This window comes from Nycticebus coucang, chromosome 22 (genome assembly GCF_027406575.1).
Source record: "Nycticebus coucang isolate mNycCou1 chromosome 22, mNycCou1.pri, whole genome shotgun sequence".
NCBI lineage: Eukaryota > Metazoa > Chordata > Mammalia > Primates > Lorisidae > Nycticebus > Nycticebus coucang.
Window position 1 is genome coordinate 103,698 of NC_069801.1, and position 18,892 is coordinate 122,589.

Below are 18,892 nucleotides of genomic sequence, written 5' to 3' on the forward strand. Positions count from 1 at the left end.
CTCTCCCTACCAGTTAATTTCTTTCTTTTGTTTCGGACGCAAAAACACGAAAGAATTTTTTAAAAGAAAATGTGACTTTAGAGAAAGGATGGCGTTTCCAAATACTTTCTGGGGGTGACTGCAGAACTCAATGCTGGCAAGCGGTGGACCAAAGACAAAGAGGAGGACTGGGCCATCACACCTCTCCTGCCTGAAGCTGCTGGTCCCCATGAATCCCAGCACCAGGGCCAGCTTCCGGCATGGGCTGACTTATCCATACTGCCTCCCAAGCACAGGTCTCAGCATATCTGGTCTTTTTGCTGTAAAAATAAAGCCTGTCCACCCTTTCCTGCCCCACTTCTGCATGACGCTATTGGTGCTGGCCTCTGAGCCTGACTGCCAGAGCTGGTTGCCAGGCCCTGTAGGTCTTCAGGGCACCTTAGTCCTCCTCGGAGAGCTCCAGATCCTCCAGCCTGTCCTCTGGCCCCTGGGCCAGTTGCCACAGCTCCCTGGGGTGCAGCTCTGCCTCAGTGTCTGGGCCTTCATCTGCAGGGAGGGGAGCCAGGCTGGGCTCATTCCACTTTACCAAGAAGCCAGCCTTGGAGATTACTCATCATTAATTAACCATGGCACTAATTAATTAATCTGTGTGGCTGCTGCTGGCTGCCAGAGCAGCTGGCCTGGCACCCCCAGAGGGGGCAGGCCTCCCTGGTCTTGCCCACCCACCACCATCCTTGATAGCTTTGCACTCCCAGCCAGATGGGCTCATGGAGCCACAGCCCTCACCCAGGACCACTCACCCTCTAAGTTGCTGCTGTTATCTTCCTCCTCCGCTTCCTCCATCTCCTGCCAAAGACTCAGGGACCCTGGTGTTCCTGGGGACCAAAAAGCAGAGCTTGTGTGCATGAGCTAAGGCAGGAGGGTGGCCACGGTTGCAGCCCCACCCCGATGCCTACCAGGATGACAGGGTTTGGTAAAAACAAATTAGCCTCCACCCACTTCCTGCAGATAGAAGATCCCTAGGGAACAGTTTGGGGGGGACACAGGACACAGGACACTTTTGGGTGACAAAGGTCACCCAAAGATGGAAGGAGCTAGTAACGAGCCCAGAAAACACTGAGGTCTGCCCCACCTAGGCCAGACACAGGCACCCCTTTGGCTCTAGGTATCCAGGGAAGCCATCTATACCCCACACCCCTTTTCTTCCCAGGGCCCAGTGCAGACCCCACCTCTCTCTGAGAAGCCTGAGGCAGCAGCACCCTCAGCACTGTCCTCCTCAGAACTATCCAGGTCAAAGAGGTCTTTAAATTCTTTCCTGTCTTCATCCTTCCCATTGGTCACCTTCCTCCTTTTGATCTCTGGGAAGTTCAGGTCTTCCAGCTGGAGAGATCAGGTTCCAGAACAGATGGGGTGAGCAGGAGCCCACAGCACCACTGGGCCAGGCCAGTCTCCCACCTCAGCACCCCAGCTCAAGGACCCTGTTTGGCCATCTCTTGGCAGCTGCTCTGCTTCCAAGTCAGACAGACACATGAGGACAGGGATACAAACTCTCAGCACGAAGCTGCCCCATATCCAGGGGCAGAAGCAAAGCCCCACAGTCTGGCTCCAGAGCCCCCAGCTTATTGGACCTGAGAAGGGGGAGAGGCCTCCCTCCTGGGGGCCATATAAGAAGCCCCAGCTTTAGCCAGTTCTTCGACATTGCTCCTCCACCTCTCTGAGCTGGATCACCAGTCACTGCCCTGTCAGGGAGCCCAACACCGCTGCTGGGGACACCCTCAGGGTATGGATGCCATCCCTGTGCCCAAACTTGTACCCAAGTCTTAAAGTCAGGGCCAGCATGAAATCCAAATCCAGCATCCAGTCCCCGTCATACCCGCTCTTTGCCACTGATCTCCAGCTGGATCTCCCGGTCCCTCAGCTTCCGCCAGTGGCTGTAGTACCTGGTGAGCGGTGTCCCTTCTTCCCGGGTCTGCTTCTCCCAGAAATCCTAGGGGGAGCTGGAGTTGAGAGCCACACCCCACCCTGGGCAAACCTTCAAACCCCAGCCACGCCTCAGGTGGCACCACCCCTGGGGCCAACTGACCACTGCCTGCTGGTCAGTCACACCGAAGGAGACTCTCTGGCGGCGGCTGCAGACGTACTCCATGTTCTCCTGAACCTTCCCCAGCAGCTGTTGCACTGGCCGGCAGTAGTTGGCCACCTTACACTCCCGGAGGAAAGACTTCAGCTGCAGGGCAGGGGGCGGGGTAGGGGTGGGGGGGTACGTGAGGCACCACAATTGGCCCAGGGCCTGGCAGAACCACTCATGACACCACAGGGGACACCACGGCAGGACAGGGTCACACCTTAGCCTGCTTACACACCCCTAAGGAACCAGAATCAGCCCACCCGCAAGTCAAAGCCCTCTACTGCCTGTCTCATGAATAAAGTTGCAGGGGCATGTGGCCACCTGGCTCATTCTGTACACCGACAGCTAGGATACACCACACGGCCCACACAGCCTAGAACATTTGTGGTTTGGCTCTTCACTGAAGATTTCCAACCCTTCCCTTAGATCCTGTCTCTAGAACCTTGAGCCCAGAAGCAGGTGACTCAACTGGCAGGTGCCACTAGCCAAGATGACCCAGCAGGATAGCAGCCGCTACCCCAGCCACAAGCCTGTGGCCACACGTGAGCTCAAGCACACACATACACACACACACACAACTCTGGAACAGCTGCAACTTGGGTGTGTAGCATCCTAGCCAACCAGGCCCAGGAGAGCTACAGGGCGCCCTGAGGTAGGAAACATCTATGCAGAAAATAGACAGGACTTCCAAGAAGAGGGAGACCCACCCACCCAACCCCACCTAAAGTGAGGCTAACTAGGGTGTAGAAGGGAGGGGTGGCAGCTCTGGGAGGGCCCACCAACCCCTCACCCACACCCAGGACAAACCAAGGCAGCCTGTGGTCAGGAGGCCAGCCAGGAGGGTCTGCTCGCTGAGGGGCTGCCTTGGTGAGCCACCCAGGCTTACTCTAAACCTGAGTGGCCAAGAATCTCTCACCCGGAGCCAACTTCACAGTCCCCAAGGATACCCCTCAGAGTCCTACCCACCACAAGTCCCCTCTCACTGTGGCCCCAGGTATCCAGCTGCCAAACAGTGCCAGTGTGGGGCTCCTCAACTGACCAGGCTCTGCCCTGGCCTCTGTGCCCATAGGCCACTGAGCCCAACCCAGCACAGGCCCCAGGTGTCGGCAGGCACATACCTGCAGCACCACAGGGAGTGCCAGCTCAGGGAAGGAGATGCAGTGGGCCTGGCCATGCAGGTACTCCAGAGTGAGGTCACACAGCTGTTCCATCAAGCCATCCTAAGGCAGCCAGGGGGCCGAATGTGGCAGGGGGACTGGCACTCAGGCTTTTCCCCTCCAGCTGATGGGTCAGCTTGATCTCCAGAGGAGGGACTAGGTGGAAGGGGCACCTAGCCTCCCAGGAAGCCACCCTCAGGCTCAATGGGCTGAGACTAAGGAGCCCCCAAAACTCCCACCTAGGGGACCCACAAAAGTCTGTACTTGAACGCTGGGGGCAAACAGGCCTCTCAGCAACTTCAGTGCCCTCTGACATCCCAATGTGACCCACCAGAAGGCTGGAGACCTCACCCGATAGGCTTTTTCCTGCAGATTGATGTTGGACAGCTTTAGGACCACAGAGAAATTGATGGGCTTGGAGCTCACGCGGCCCGGCCTCTTGTTGAAGTCAACCTGCTGGAAAACCTGACCCAAGGGTGCATTAGCCCAGCCTGCCTGCTCCTGGGCCTCAGGCTCTAGAAAGACCAACTTACAACTAGGAATGGGCAGCCAGGTGTGGAGCTAGCTCTGAGTCCCCTCAGGTCTCTCCAATTGCCCCCTTTGTCTCCCAACAGGGGCCAGGCTGCAAGGGCAGGACCAGGCCAGTGGCCATCCAGGGAGAGCAGAGATGGGGCCTAGGCTGGCCTCTAAGCCCAATGAACATCCCCAGCAGGAGACCCCTCTCACAGAGGCCCTCAGGCAGGTGACCCAAGGGGGAAGCGGGTTGAGGGGGCTCCATGGGGCAGCTGTGATTCATGACAGAGCCTCTTCCTCCCACCCACATATCCTGGGAGGGCAGGCACAGCTTCGCTTCAGCCTCTGGGGTCTGCTTTCACTGGAGAACAGAGGCCTGAGCTCGAGTGTGAAGGACCCACACGGGTAGCTGTAGCAAGCCAGGGCAACAGTCAGTAGAAGGCTATCCAAAGATCGAGAGAGAAAGACACCAACAGGACAACACAGGATTTGGGGAATGCTAGCAGAAAATAGACATGCAGTGGGCCCAAGGCAAGCCAGCAGGACAGAAAGCCCAAATTGGGGACACCAAAACACAGGGCCAAGGGCTGAGTGATCAGAGACCACTGCTGGCTGCCACAGGAGCCAGTGTGGTGTCCAAAGGACATTCGCAGAGCACAAAATCATAGAACTCCTGCCTCCACAGAATGGGGACTAGAACAGACCTAGGCTCCGGTCCCTCCCTGCCTGGCAATCTAGGGGCTATGGCAGCAGCAGCTCCAGCCCTAAGCACAGCTGTGTCTGGCTCTGGGCCTATGACAAGGATGAAGACTCTATGGAAGACCAAGATGATGAATTCCTAAATATACAGTGAGTGGGGCATAATGCACCCAACTGGGTTTCTGGGCTTTGGAGTCCAGCCTCTGACTACGTGAGTGGCAAGGACACACACATATGCACACAACTGCCCAGATAGGACCATTCGGGAGAGAATTCAGTTTTTAGAATCACACACTTGAGTGTCAGTCCAGCTCTCCTACTCACAGCAGCCTACTCACAACTGTGGGGTCAGTCTGCCCCTGACCTGTGAGACCAGCATCCCCAGACCCACCCAGGACAGCCACCTTCATCCCCACTGGACCCACATCTGTGCCAGGCTGTACACAGCACACCTCACAACACTTGCATCCTAGACAGAGGGAACTGTGTTCAGGGTGGACCTGCTGAGGACAGATGCTCCATGCACAGGAGGGCCAAGGCACCCCCACACCCCACTCACCTCAAGAATGAAGGGCAGTACTGGGATGAAGGCCCCTGTGCTCTCTGAGAGCAGCGTCAGGACGCGGATGCAGTGCATGCGCAGTGGGTAGTAGCGAGCAGTAGGGACGAGTCTGGGGCATGGGAGGGCAAGAATGAGCAGAAGCTCCAGCCAGGCATCCCCTCCCCAATAGGTCTGTTGGGAGGTGGCCACAGGACCCCATGGAGAGTATGACATCCTTCCAAGCGGTCCTAAGGTCCTGACCCTCCTCTGTCACAGGGCCAGGTCTTGACTTAATTTCATTCTAATGCTGGGGGGGAGGGGTAGGCGGGTTGCTCCTGCCTCCTTTGCTTCCCCACTAACCTCTAGTCTCCCTTCCAACCCCTAAGTTTCCAAGGCTCAGGGAGACAGAGAAGCTCCCTCTGCCCCAGAGACTGTGGAAGCACCTCATCACCTACTGCAGCCCCCTCCATGCCAGACACACTGCAGGAGCCCTGCTAATGAACCCAAGCTCTCTGCCAACTGCACAGGCACCCCCGCCCCTCTGAGCCCTCCAGGACACCCACCAACCCAACTCACTTGATACAGCCGATGACCACCTGGGCAAGGGGGTAGACTAGGGGTTGGAGCACCTCCCTGGGATGGACGGTGCTCAGGACTCGGCACCACAGAGAGAGGCAGTGCATGTACTGCCAGTTATACACCGACTGGCACATTTCCTGTCAGGGGGCACAGCTGTCTCCACCTCTGGCCAAGCTGACCAGCAGGCTGAGACTGACTTACCACTCCATCCATCTCCTTACCCACCAGCCCACCAATCACGCATACATACCCCTACAGCCTCTATCTGCAAAGACAGATCCACCAAGGCGCTGGGTTGTCTCTCAGGAGGCCCAGGCCCTGCCCCACACCCATGAGCTCAGAGGGACTTGGCTGTGTACCTTCTTGCGGGTGGTCATAGCATTGCGCAGGTGGATGGCAAGCTGGCGGATGTAGAGGAAGGCGTGCTGGTAGGCCATGCCAGGGTCCAGGGCCAGCAGCTCAGTGAGAGTCCGCTGCATGAAACTGATGAGAGGCAGGGCATCCGGCGAGGTGAATTTGCAGTTCCTCACGTATGTGATGTACATTTGCTGTCACAGAGACCATGGTCAGGGCCATCAGAGTTCCCAGGGCTGTGGACACCACCACCTGCTCCAAGCCACCTGCCCACACATTGGAGCTGCCTCTGTCACTGCACCTCCCCTGCCCAGCCCCTCAGGCTCAGCATCCACATATGTGTCCACCAGTGTCAGGCATAGGCCAAGGTGCATACAGAAGAGGTGAACTATAGAACAGTCAGAGTAAAGATGGAGAGCCTGGGGGGAAGCCCCTACTACAAGCTGGGCCTTTTAGGGGGTTTCAGAGGGTCCTTCATGTGTGGACAGCCACCCCAGGCTTAGGGCCAGGCAGTAGACTCTGAATCCTTGCTATGGCCTCCACACCCACATCATCTGTACCCAGGGGCCCTTCCTGAGGAAAGAGTTATTTTTTTGTTTGTTTGTTTTTGAGACAGAGCCTCAAGCTGTCGCCCTGGGTAGAGTGCCGTGGCTGGATTTGTAGCGGGCCCCGACTGGATCCGAACCCACCAGCTCAGGTGTATGTGGCTGGCACCTTAGCCACTTGAGCCACAGGCGCTGAGCCATTTTTTTTTTTTTTTTTTTTTTTTGAGACAGAGTTTCACTATGTCACCCTTGGTAGAATGCCATGGTGTCACAGCTCACAGCAACCTCAGACTTTGGGTTTAAGTGATTCTCTTGCCTCAGCCTCCCAAGTAACTGGGACTATAGTCACCCGCCACAACACCTGGCTGTTGTTTGTTTGTTTTTGAGACAGTTTCACTTGGTCACCCTTGGGAGAGTGCCACCGTATCTTAGCTCACAGCAACCTCAAACTCTTGGGCTCAAGCGATCCTCTTGCCTCAGCCTCCCAAGTAGCTGGTGCTAAAGGTATCCACCACAACGCCCGGCTATTTTTTAGAGATGGGGTCTCACTCTGGCTTAGGCTGGTCCCAAAACTCATGAGCTCAGGCTATCTACCCACCTCGGCCTCCTAAGTGCTGGGATTACAGGTGTGAGCCACCGACCCTGGCCCCCTGAGGAAAGAGGTGTGCGGAGCAGAGTCCAGGTAGAGCCCTGGAAGGCTGAGGGCTCTTAACCCAGTCACCTCCAACTCCTCTATTGGAAATCTGTGATCCAAAGACCCAGGTCCGCCCAGTGCTGTGGTGCTGGGCTCAGAGAGGGGCACCAAGCACATAGCAGCCTCAGGCTGAGATTTCCAATGCAGGGCCCCACGCTACCTTGAGGAGGGGGCTCAGGAAGCTGTCCTTGTGCCGACAGACTCTGACCAGGACCAGGAAGGCCAGCACGCGCAGGGACTCCTCACCGGTACTCCACAGAACCACCATCCTCTGTGAGGGAAGCCGGCAGTTGGCCCAGCTCCCTCACCTGGGTGGCCCTAGGGCCAGCACACCCCTCCCTGAGCCTGTGAGGTTCCTGAGAACATTACTGAAAGATAGCCCTTGCCAGAGGCCTCAGAGAAGCTGTGACAAGACAGGACTACAGAAATCCACCTTTGCTGTCCCAAGAGTGATCATGAGAAAAGCATCCTTGTCATGGGTCTCACCAAAGGAAGCCTGAGGTGGGGACTCCGGATGGGGGATGGGGCCACAGAGAGGAGGGGTAGGAATGGGTGTGGACATAAGAGTCACCTCTGCTCTGGCTGGGAATGGAACATGTTTTCTGGGTGGCATTTGCTGCCCTGGCAGCCCTGGCATAGGGTCCTGCTCACCTTGAGAAGCATGCGGCACTGCTTGGGAAAGGTCAGGTAGCACGGCACGAGGCAGCTGATGTGCCGCAAGACAGCTGCCAGCACTGTCGCCTCTGCCAGACAGGTCACTAGCTAGAGGCAAGAGTGGACAGTGAGGCCCAGACCCACTCAAGTCAGGCACAGCAAGGACCAGTGTGGGCACTGCCAGGTCTTGTGACCCAGGGCTTCCAGCCCTCCCCTACAACAGCACCTGTATGACTGAGCTCAGGTACGCCTTGATATCCACACGGACCTTCCCCCAGAAGGGGCTGCTGGATGGCTGTAGTGTCCTGCAGAGATTGTACGCACAGACATGGTGAGGCCCTAAAGCTCAGCAGTTTGGCGTGCCCCAGGCCACACCTACTCAGGCATGGCACCCTTAACACAAGGATATGTAACAGCTGGATGGACACAGGGGCTTACCAGGACCTCTCCCTCATAGAACTTGAACTGCAGACCTCCCTGAACCCAGGACTGCCCACCTCCCCAGAGGAGCTCTAGCCTCCAGCTCCCCACCTCGGATAAGAACCTCCTCTAGGTTCCCTGGACCACATCCCTACCGTGGGACCACATCCAGTACTCAAACACCACCACTGGCACTTGAAGGTCTAACCCGTGTACCACTAACTGCAGGCTGGATTTTGTGACCCGTACTTGTTATCAAAAAAAAAAAAAAAAAAAAAGCTGAATAATCCATGTCTTTATAAACAGTGTCATCTACAATCCAGAACGCTCAAACTCCTGAAAAACCAGACTACCTAGCAACAGTGGTTGACAGTCCTCCCAGTTTCTTGAAGGAGTGACCCCTTGGTGCTTATAGAACCAAGACACTGTGGCACTCACCCTAGTCTGCTGAAATGCACAAAGGACAAAGGGCAGGGCCCCTGAAAAGTCTTCCTGTTCCTAATACTTCTTGTACCTGACCTAGGAGGCTGCACTCCCCAAAGACTTCCTGCTCCTTCATGGTGACAGCACTCCCCCAAGACATGGGCAGCAGCTGCCCTGGGAAGGAGCTGTCATCAGGTGCAGCAAGCCCTCCTCAAGCTACATGTTCCACTTGCCCTGCTGCTGTCCCCCAACTCCTCATTGCTCAGCTTTCTAGCCCCTTCAGTCGGCACCACCCCCATGTGGATGCCCATCCACCTGACCCAACCGTTCAGCCTCACCTCCAGATGATGACAGCAGGACTCTCTTGAGGACGCTTTCCTTTCTTTGAAAGGTATCTCAGAATGAATTCCACTCTCAGCCCTTACTAACCCAAGGTCATGTGGTTGCACAGTCCCACCAGCCCAAGGGGACCCATACTCCACCAAATGTTCTGTGGATTTCTCTCTTCTTAGAAGATCTTCCACAGCCTTCCCTGCCCAACCCACCACTAAATGGACGCTGGGGCTCTCAGACCCAACATAGACCCCACCCCCACCACAAACATACATAGCTTAGACAAAGGCCAGCTACAGCACAAAGAAGCATGGACAAGGTTCACATACCCAGAAAGGAAGAAAAACCCCAGCCCCAGCAAAATGTGAGAGCAAAGCCAAAATATGCGTACTCCATGCTGCATGAGCTCGAGGGGTTCACACAGTTGCCCAGGTTGGAGAGCAGTGGCATGATCACAGCTCACTGTGGCTTTTAACTTCTGGGCTTAAGCAATCCTCTTGCCCCAGTCTTCCCAGCAGCTGGCGCGACAGGCGCCTGCCAACTCAACCAGTTCCCTGAGAAGTATTTTTTTTTTTTTTTTTTTTTTTTTGAGACAGAGCGTCACTATGTCATCCTCAGTAGAGTGCAGTGGCGTCACAGTTCACAGCAACCTCAAACTCCTGGGCTCAAGCAATTCTCTTGCCTCAGCCTCCCTAGAAGCTGGGACTACAGGCACCCACCACAACGCCCCACCATTTTTTTTTTTTGTTGCAGTTGTCATTGCTGTTTAGCTGGCCCGGGACAGGCTCAAACCTGCCAGCCCTGTGCATGTGGCCAGCGCCCTACCCACTGAGCTATGGGTGCCACCAAAACTTTTTTTTTGCTTTTAACGTACCATCATACTAAAAACTTTGTGCAAAACAGTTCCCTTTTCAGGAATAAAAAGGGAAAAACAGAGGGTGTGGCCCACCCCAATGGGCCCTCAGTGCCCAGACTCTCAAGGGTCCCTCATGCCCCTGCCCTCTCAGGGGCCCACTGAGAGCCTGATTCTGTCCCCACCATGCTTCTGTCCTGGCTCGGTCCAGGCCACAAGGTGTCTGGTTTCTTCATGACAGGGCTACAACCACGCCCCTACCTCACTCCACCCTACTATACCCCTCTCCCTCTCACCTGTTGCTGTCCTTTGGCACCTTCCCAAACAGCAGCTTCTGGAGACTGACAAAGAAGTCTCTGATGCAGAAAGTGACCAGTGCATTGAACACTGCAACAAAAAATGCCCATAGATATACTCTCAGGATAGGTGACACAACAGAGAGCCCAGATCCCTGGTCTGCTTGCCCAGCTCACCAGCACTGTCCGTGACCCGAAATTTCCTGGCCTCAGCCCTTTCCTGGTCTCCTTGGGTAGTGGCCACAGCTGCTCGGAATGCCTGCACAACCTCATGAAGCAGCTTTGGACTGGGCTGCTGCTGAAATGGCAAGAGCATCAGGAGCTGTGCAAGGGATGCACAGCTGGACAGAGGGGCAGCAACTCCAGAGATAAGGGCACCCTCACTCATCACCCTCCGACAGAGGGAGGAAAGGTCAGAGAGCCATGTGCCAGCAACAAAAATGGAGACAAAATCTAGAATCCTCCTGGGTGGAGGCAGAAAACCTGCCTCAGAAGCCTCAGGAGACAGGCTGAGGATCCCAGACCCTGGACCATGGCCAGCTCCAGGTGGTATCTGGGGCTTTCCTTTTCCACCTTCTCCTCCAGAAACAATAGTGAAAGGCTCAGAAGAAGGGCTCCAGTTCCACCAAACAACAAAGGCATGGATGCTACATTCCACCCACAGTAAACTGACCTAGGGAACAGGGAGCCCGAGAGATGGAAAGGAAGAGAGTAGATGGAGCCCTAGGAATCTGCCTAAAGAAGGGCACACAGCTGCCCCATGAGAAACCCCTGGGCATCCCAGCATTCAGGAAGAACTGTGCACACTCGTTCCTTGCTCCTCCCATCTGCACAGCCTCAGGTACCTAAAGGGAGCTAAAGCCAGAGACTCCTGCCTGAGAGAGGATCCAGCTAACTGCCTGTTGCTCACCTTGACTGCCTGCTTCCATCTCTCAACCATGGCAAGAGTCACAGAAACAGAATCACTCTTCTTCCCCTTCAGTCCTCTGGGGACTCTGTCCTCATCCTCCATTCCATCCTCCTCTTCACTTGCTTCCTACACCATATGCAGAAGGACCAAGCTGAGGCAGGATGTAAAGACTCCAGGTGCCCTCTCAGCTCTGCTCAAGTCCTTACCTCCAGTGCATCTGGCAGGGAGTGGAACTGCTCTTCATCCTCAGAGCTGTCTGAGGTACTGAAGTCCAGCAGGCTCTGGTCATTCTCCTGCAGGAACTTGTAGAACTCCGGATCTCTGTCCTTCAGCCGAGAAAGCTGGTTCTTGTGCTCTGAGGCACGACCTTTAAGCCAGCTAAGAAGGTGGAAATCAGCAAGCCCAATAGGAAGCCAACAGAGATCCAGGCCAGGGAGGGAAAAGGGGAGAGGCTTCTTCTACCCACCCACCCACCCCCACTGCCAGCTTGCTAGACTCCTCAGAAAGGCTACAGGGATTATCTACTCCCTCCATAACAGCTACTCATAACCAAGGCAGGGGAATATCCAGAAGACAAGTTTCCAGCAATTCCACCTCCCTTCCAACTCCAAACTCATCCCAACACTTGCATCTCAAAACTAACACACATGACACCCAAATGTGGTCTGTAGACCTGCTCTCTACCTCTGTGCTGGTAACTGTAACTCTACCCTTCCAAGTATTCAGGCAAAAGGTGAACAAACCTGTCTCTCATACCCAGAATGCAACCTGTTCTTAAATCCCATCAACAACACCTTCAAAACTACTCACATCTCCTCCCAAACCTTGTCTCTCTATTAACACAAAGACCTGTTGTTTCCACCCTTGCCACCCACCACCCAGTCTCAGCACAGCAACCCAAGGGACCCCAAATTAGTGTTACAAGATATCACTTTGCTGCTCAAATCCTGAAATCACTTCACATTATACTTGGTGATCTCACCAGGTCTGCAGGAGCCAGCTCCTCTGGCTTCTCCCCCCAACTCCCACCTGTACAGTCCTCAAGACTTCATCAACTTCAGCGCCTTTGCTGTTCCTAATACCAGAAACCCTGAGACACTCTTCCCTCTTGTCCGCAGGTCTCTCTCTCAGGCCTTCATCAGACACCCCTGATTCCAACAGAGCAACACAACCTCTGGCCTGTTTTTTCCTTTCCTTCCACAGCCCTCATCTCTTCCAGCAGGCATCGTGATCTACCCCATGGCTAGGTGGCCTAGCCCTCCCAGACTGGGAACAGGGACCCGCATTTTTCACTAGCGCATGCCCAGGTCCTAAACCAAGGTTTGATTCCAAGCAAGAGCTCAGGGAACGCCGCGTGAAAAAAAAAAAGCGTTAGGCCAGAGGAACTGAGAATAGAGATCAGGGGTCCAGGCTTCAGCCCTAAGGCCAGGCAAAGTCGGCATCCCTGTGGTGGGACAAGCCCGGGCGAGAAAGGAGATCGCCTTCGCATACCTCTGGAGAAGCGATGCCCGCTCACCTGGCCGTGGGACTCCCGCGTGGGCTTCCCGGGCTCGCGACAGCAACTTCGCGTGCCTGCCGCGCCTCTACTTCTCCGGCGCCATCGGACTCTGATTCGGACTCAGAGTCAAAGCCCGAAGCCAGAAACTCGTCCACCGTTAGGTCCGCCAGTCGCCTGCAGTCGCGTCAGAATCACGGCTCAGCGTCAGCCCAGCTCCCTGCCCAACGCCCGCCGCCCCGGCCTAGTTGAGAGATGCACGCAGAGCCTCCGGACGTCCGCGCTGCCGGGAAGCCGAGTCCCCAGAGACCTCGCCTTACCTCCTGCGGCTCCTCACAGCCTCCATGACTCCCGGCTCAGGGCGTGCGCCCCACTTCCGGCCCCAGAATGCCCGGCGCACAACGCACTTCCTCCCGGCCGGCCCCGCCCCCACCCCGCCCCGCCCAGCCGAGTGGCTCCACGGTTCTCCGACCGTGACGCCGGCAGCCAGCAGGCGGGAGGGCGCGTTTGTATCCTCGGTGCAGGTGTCCCGGGGTGGGTTCCTGAGCCTAGCTCCCGGCTCTGTGCTCCTCCCCGCCCTTAGCCCAGGCAGGACACGGGGGAAACGTGACTGAGGATGCCTCCGCCGCAACCATAGACCGTGCCAAGGCAAGGACTCTTATCCAAAGAGCTTTCATGAATCAACAAGAAAAAGGCAAGACTCTAGTAGAGGAAACGAAGGGAAACAGAAGCCGCAATGACAAGCGGGCCTGGTGGCACCTGTGGTCGCAGTTACTCGAACGCTGAGGAGAGAGGCCACAGGGAGCTGTGATCCTGCCACTGCCCTCCAACAAGGGCGACAGAGCAAGACCCTGTCTCTACAAAAAAAGAAAGAAAAGGAAAGGAAAGGCAATAATCTAAATATGCAGTTTGCTTAAAAATAGACGATGGCCTAATGGTCATGCTGGCCTTGTCCTGCTCCAGTAAGGCCCAGAGAGCCCTTGTCCACCTCGCCGGACAGTCCCACTGCACAGGACGGAGGGCGACTGGCAGCGGCGGCGCAGTGGCGGACGCGGGGCCCTGTCCACAGCCGGCTGGGCGCAAAGGGCCGCTCCTCTGCTGCCCTGTCTGTGGGGCCACCAGCGGGTCAGAGGCCAGGGCCGGAGGAAGGCGGTGGGGAGGCCAGCGCCGTCCTCTCTCCTTACCAGCCTGAAACCAGGGTCTACGGATCTGGATAACCAGACACCGCGAGAAGAGGTGCCAAGCCCTCGGGGCGCAGGCGCAGCTCTGGGCGGGTCCCCAAACTGTGTGTCCCCGAGGCGCCCAGCTCGAGGCCTGGGCTGCAAGGGAGCGTGGGGCGAACAAGCTCCAGCGCGGACTGGGGTGGGCCCTGCCGGCGGTGGGGCCCGAAGCTCAAGCTCGGGTCCCAGCACGGAACACAGGAGCGCCCTATCCCCCGGAGCGCAACAGTTGAGGGTGGGGAACAGGGCTTCTTGGAAGAAGGGAGCTACCCGGGGCGCCGCGCCGCGGGAAGTATACCGGTCCAGCGTCCTGTCCCGAAGCCTTGCGGGGAGTCTGGGCGGGCGGCGCTGAGAAACAACGTCCGCGGGCGGCTGCGTCCGGGCGGCTAAAGAAATACACGCTGAGGGGCCGCCACCGCCGAGCAGCCCTCCAGCCGTCCGCGCATCCTCGGCGGATCGGCGGCGCGTCTGGCGGCCGAGCCCATGCAGCCGCGCAGCGAGCGCCCGGCCGGCAGGACGCAGAGTCCGGAGCACGGCAGCCCTGGGCCTGAGGCGCCGCCGCCGCCGCAGCCGCCTGCGTGAGTGGGACGGGGCTTGGGGTGGGGGTGGGGGCAACCGACGGTGGGGTGGGTGGGACGTAGAGAGGCCGTGGGGGGCGCTGGGGGTGAAGAGGGGCGTCCAGTGAGCGGAGGGGAGGGACTCTGGGGCGGCCGCTCCCGCAGCCCTAGAGTTTGCTGGCAGAAGCGGGGTCATGGGAGGTCAGGCCGGCTGGGGGTAGGGGAATCTGCCGGGAGCTGCGGCGGTCCTAACACCTTCTCGGGGGATGTGGGCCGTGGCGCGGTGCCTGAGAAGGGCCATGGGTATCAGCGGCTACACCAGGTCCCAGAGAGGCCGGCCCGCCCGTTGCAGAGACTGAGCAGAATCACCAGAGGGGGTTCCTTGATGGCGGACCTTATGGAGTGGGCAGGCAGTTCCCTGTAGGGCAGATCCTGACCTGACCCGCCCCTTCCCTCCCGCAGTCCAGAGGCGGAGCGTGCGCGGCCCCGGCAGGCCCGGCCCGCAGCCCCTATGGAGGGCACCGTGCAGCTGTTAGGCCGGGAGGGACACAGCGTGGCCCACAACTCCAAGCGGCACTACCACGACGCCTTTGTGGCCATGAGCCGCATGCGGCAGCGCGGCCTCCTGTGCGACATCGTGCTGCACGTGGCTGCCAAGGAGATCCGAGCACACAAGGTGGTGTTGGCCTCCTGCAGCCCCTACTTCCATGCCATGTTCACAAGCAAGTATCACAGCAGGGCAGTGCTGGGAGGCCTAAGGGCAGATCTCCTGGCAGGCACCAGCCTGACCTACTGTCCCCACAGATGAGATGAGTGAGAGCCGTCAGACCCACGTGACTCTGCACGACATCGATCCTCAGGCCCTGGATCAGCTGGTGCAGTTTGCATACACAGCTGAGATTGTAGTGGGCGAGGGCAATGTACAGGTGAGCTTGCTGTGTTGTCCCCACAGTCAGCCCCCAACTGGGGCCACACCCTAGGTCTCCCCACCCCCCAGCCCTCTGTGCCTCTGTCCATGCTTCTCTGGGACCCTCTGCTGCCTCACCCACATCTCTGTGCCCGGCAGACTCTGCTCCCAGCTGCCAGCCTCCTGCAGCTGAACGGTGTCCGAGATGCCTGCTGCAAGTTCCTGCTGAGTCAGCTGGACCCCTCCAACTGCCTGGGCATCCGGGGCTTTGCCGACACACACTCCTGCAGTGACCTGCTCAAGGCTGCCCACAGGTACGTGTTGCAGCACTTCGTGGACGTGGCCAAGACTGAGGAGTTCATGCTGCTGCCGCTGAAGCAGGTAACACACCAGCTGGGGCTCAGGCCAGGGCGCCCCACCCTCTGGCCCACATTCCGGCCTTGCTACCCATTCCCTGGCTCCCTCAACATTGTCCCCATCTTCTGATGTCACCTAAGTTATTGCTTTTGATTGCTGATTCTGCCCTGTCTCTCTCATGTCCCTGGTCACACCCCAGCGACTGTGCTGGACCTAGGCCCCCCAGGAGCTTGGGCTGTGGCTCCTGAGCCTGTGTGGCACCTCCCAGTAGGAACACTGAGCCCCCTAGCTGGACCCTTCCTCCCAGGCACCTTCAGGGCTCTCTGGGCCCACAGGACCTTCCCCAGATCTCAAGTCTAAGGACCCCACCCCCAGGTGCTGGAACTAGTCTCTAGCGACAGCCTGAACGTCCCTTCAGAGGAAGATGTCTATCGTGCAGTCCTGAGCTGGGTGAAACACGACGTGGATGCTCGCAGGCAGCACGTCCCGAGGGTAAGACCAGGCCCTGGGGGCTCCCATGGCATGGGGGGCTATCGGTGCTGAGGGCCTGGATGTGCTCCACCCTCTCCCATGTTCAGGGACTCAGTGAGGATAATGCAGGTACCTGTGGGAGGAAGCATCCCTCACACAGGTGGTACAGGCATCTGGTGGGGGTCCTCAGCTCTGGAGCAGGTGTGCTCAAGGGTCCCACCTGATCTTGGTGCCCAATGTGCCAGCTGATGAAGTGTGTGCGACTGCCTCTGCTGAGCCGAGACTTTCTGCTGGGTCACGTGGATGCTGAGAGCCTGGTGAGGCACCACCCTGACTGCAAGGACCTGCTCATTGAGGCCCTCAAGTTCCACCTGCTGCCAGAGCAAAGGGGCGTCCTGGGCACCAGCCGCACCCGGCCCCGTCGTTGTGAGGGGGCCGGCCCTGTGCTCTTTGCTGTGGGTACGGCCACCTCAAACCCTCCCACTCAAGGCCCTCCCCTGACCCCACCCTGTGTTGACCTTCCCTCCCTGCCCTACCCCAGGTGGCGGGAGCCTGTTCGCCATCCATGGGGACTGTGAAGCATATGATACTCGCACCGACCGCTGGCATGTGGTGGCCTCTATGTCCACACGCCGTGCCCGGGTGGGGGTTGCTGCTGTTGGGAACCGTCTATATGCCGTGGGCGGGTAAGCGTGGAGGCTAGTTTTAGGTCAGGGGTCTGGAATGTGCCCACTAGGCCAGCCCTGACCAATAGGGGACTTCTCCCCTAGCTACGATGGTACCTCAGACCTGGCTACCATGGAGTCGTATGATCCCGTGACCAACACGTGGCAGCCCGAGGTGTCTATGGGCACAAGACGAAGCTGCTTGGGTGTGACTGCCCTGCACGGGCTTCTGTATGCAGCTGGTGGCTATGATGGGGCCTCCTGCCTGAACAGGTATAATTGGGATGAGGCCTCACAGTTGCAGGGCTTGGGAGCCAGAGGTGAGGCTATTGCCACCTCAAGGGCCCTGTCTGCCTGGGGGATAAGGAGGCTCCCATGGCCCCTTTACCCCAGGTCACAGCACCACCAAGCCCTTTTCTTCTCTTGCCCGCCAGTACAGGGGCTGAGCCTGGGTGGACTCTTGCCCAGATCATCTGGGAAGCCTATGACGTATGCCCATCAGTAGGCCCTGCTTGTCTGCTCTAGTGGGACTTTAGGGTCCAAGTGTCCAAGATGCCCCAGCATGAGATTTGAGCCATTCTATGGGAGGGCAGGTTCTGGGGCCTCTGCTATGTTTTAGCAGCAGTCCTGGTGCCCACAGTGCTGAGCGCTATGACCCCCTGACGGCAACATGGACTTCGATCGCTGCCATGAGCACCCGGAGGCGATACGTGCGTGTGGCCACACTTGGTGGGTGTCAGGGTATTGGGCCTGCATTGTGGGGTGTCCGCCCCCAGACCCCACACAGCAGGAGAACCATGGTGTGTTGGTTTCTTGCAGATGGGACCCTGTATGCAGTGGGCGGCTATGACAGTTCTTCTCACCTGGCCACTGTGGAGAAGTATGAACCCCAGGTGCATAGGGCACCCCGACACAGTCACTCACCATGGGAGGGGCTGTGGAGGGAGAGTGCCCAGGCCAGGGCTGCACCCAGTACCCCCTCACCCTTCAGGTGAACACGTGGACACCTGTGGCTTCCATGCTGAGCCGGCGCAGCTCAGCAGGTGTGGCAGTGCTGGAGGGTGCCCTGTACGTGGCGGGGGGCAATGATGGCACCAGCTGCCTCAACTCTGTGGAGAGATACAGCCCCAAGGCCGGGGCCTGGGAGAGTGTGGCACCCATGAACATCCGCAGGTCTGTACCTGGGGTGAGGTTCCTGGGGGGAGGGTCCTCAGAAGAGAGGGGTGCTCTCCCACCCCCAGCACCCCAGGTCTTACCCACCTGCCCCTAGGAGTACACATGACCTGGTAGCCATGGACGGCTGGCTGTATGCTGTGGGGGGCAACGATGGGAGCTCCAGCCTCAACTCCATTGAGAAATACAACCCGAGGACCAATAAGTGGGTGGCTGCGTCCTGCATGTTCACACGGCGCAGCAGCGTGGGCGCAGCCGTGCTGGAGCTGCTCAACTTCCCGCCACCGTCCTCACCCACGCTGTCTGTGTCCTCCACCAGCCTCTGACCTACCAGTTGCAGAGGCCCTTGGCCTCCCACATGCCTTAAGGGGGTGCACAGCCCCACCAGTGATACCCACACCATCTGTCCACGTATCTGTGTTCATTTTTTGTGTCTTTTTATTTATTTACTCATGTATCCATTATTTATTGATGGGAGAAGAGCATTACAGCACCATTCATGCATTTACCCCTGAAGTATTTGGCTGTCCCACATGTCACCCCCACTCTGTGCTTTGAGGGCAGTGGAAGTGAAGCAGCTGGGGGCTCACGCTGCTTGGGGGCCCTGTGTCCCACTGTGTTGACAGAGCAGGAGGGGCAGGGGCTTTCCCAGCAGGTGTAGCCCTCAGGCCCCACTTGGCACTTGACTCAGGGAGGGTGCAGAGCAGGCCTCCTCTTCATGTCCTTGTCGGCGTGCTGTCTTTTCTGGACTTTGTTCTGAGCACACACATGTGCGCACAGACCCTGCACAGCAATATGAGCCAATTTGAACAAATAAACGTGTGTCCTGGGCTCTGTGGGCCTGAGGTTAAGCATTCATCTCTAGCCCCTTTTGTCTCTGCCTTGTGGAGCTACAGCACAGCCTCGGGTCTAGGCAGAGTGTCTGTGGGCCAGAGTGCTACAGCTACAATGCTAGCATTGGTGCTCAGG

At 57.9% G+C, this 18,892-nt stretch overlaps 2 protein-coding genes across 5 annotated transcripts; one reads left to right on the top strand and one right to left on the bottom strand.

The window, feature by feature from the left end:
- Nucleotides 1-64: 64 nt before the first annotated feature.
- Nucleotides 65-12,981, bottom strand: NOC2L (NOC2 like nucleolar associated transcriptional repressor). Of its 3 annotated transcripts, none has more exons than XM_053575775.1 (19): nucleotides 12,894-12,981; nucleotides 12,595-12,750; nucleotides 11,285-11,456; nucleotides 11,079-11,204; nucleotides 10,346-10,463; nucleotides 10,169-10,259; nucleotides 8,070-8,148; nucleotides 7,841-7,951; nucleotides 7,350-7,460; nucleotides 5,956-6,144; nucleotides 5,594-5,733; nucleotides 5,036-5,147; nucleotides 3,616-3,729; nucleotides 3,226-3,327; nucleotides 2,063-2,206; nucleotides 1,853-1,966; nucleotides 1,209-1,359; nucleotides 780-854; nucleotides 65-525 (listed from the first exon to the last, which is right to left on the bottom strand). In XM_053575775.1, the coding sequence occupies exons 1-19, from the start codon at nucleotides 12,917-12,919 to the stop codon at nucleotides 419-421; spliced, it is 2,238 nt and encodes a 745-aa protein (XP_053431750.1). In that variant the 5' UTR covers nucleotides 12,920-12,981; the 3' UTR covers nucleotides 65-418. The 3 variants fall into 3 exon arrangements, with proteins under 3 accessions (XP_053431750.1, XP_053431749.1, XP_053431751.1); XM_053575774.1 differs by having other exon boundaries at nucleotides 10,346-10,466; XM_053575776.1 differs by lacking the exons at nucleotides 12,595-12,750; nucleotides 12,894-12,981 and having other exon boundaries at nucleotides 10,346-10,466; nucleotides 11,079-11,229; nucleotides 11,285-11,411.
- A 1,259-nt stretch (nucleotides 12,982-14,240) lies between these two features.
- Nucleotides 14,241-18,774, top strand: KLHL17 (kelch like family member 17). 2 transcript variants are annotated; one of them, XM_053575778.1, is made up of 12 exons: nucleotides 14,241-14,371; nucleotides 14,813-15,072; nucleotides 15,155-15,276; nucleotides 15,417-15,638; nucleotides 15,990-16,106; nucleotides 16,331-16,544; nucleotides 16,627-16,771; nucleotides 16,856-17,023; nucleotides 17,391-17,479; nucleotides 17,570-17,643; nucleotides 17,742-17,923; nucleotides 18,021-18,774. In XM_053575778.1, exons 1-12 carry the CDS (start codon nucleotides 14,277-14,279, stop codon nucleotides 18,247-18,249), a joined length of 1,917 nt encoding a protein of 638 aa, XP_053431753.1. In that variant the 5' UTR covers nucleotides 14,241-14,276; the 3' UTR covers nucleotides 18,250-18,774. The 2 variants fall into 2 exon arrangements, with proteins under 2 accessions (XP_053431753.1, XP_053431754.1); XM_053575779.1 differs by lacking the exon at nucleotides 18,021-18,774 and having other exon boundaries at nucleotides 17,570-17,630; nucleotides 17,742-17,924.
- Nucleotides 18,775-18,892: the final 118 nt, after the last annotated feature.

What these genes read in the sequence shown, in the direction of transcription:
- NOC2L (XM_053575774.1), bottom strand. Translation starts at nt 12,919, where the DNA reads ATGGAGGCTGTGAGGAGCCGCAGGAG. An exon ending in CTCAGGCTTCTCAGAGAGAG is followed by an intron (nt 855 to 1,208) that starts GTGGGGTCTGCA and finishes TTTGGTCCCCAG; the next exon opens with GAACACCAGGGTCCCTGAGT. An exon ending in TAACAGCAGCAACTTAGAGG is followed by an intron (nt 526 to 779) that starts GTGAGTGGTCCT and finishes CCCTCCCTGCAG; the next exon opens with ATGAAGGCCCAGACACTGAG.
- KLHL17 (XM_053575778.1), top strand. Translation starts at nt 14,277, where the DNA reads ATGCAGCCGCGCAGCGAGCGCCCGGCCGGCAGGACGCAGAGTCCGGAG. An exon ending in TGGGCGAGGGCAATGTACAG is followed by an intron (nt 15,277 to 15,416) that starts GTGAGCTTGCTG and finishes TGTGCCCGGCAG; the next exon opens with ACTCTGCTCCCAGCTGCCAG. An exon ending in TGGAGAAGTATGAACCCCAG is followed by an intron (nt 17,644 to 17,741) that starts GTGCATAGGGCA and finishes CTCACCCTTCAG; the next exon opens with GTGAACACGTGGACACCTGT.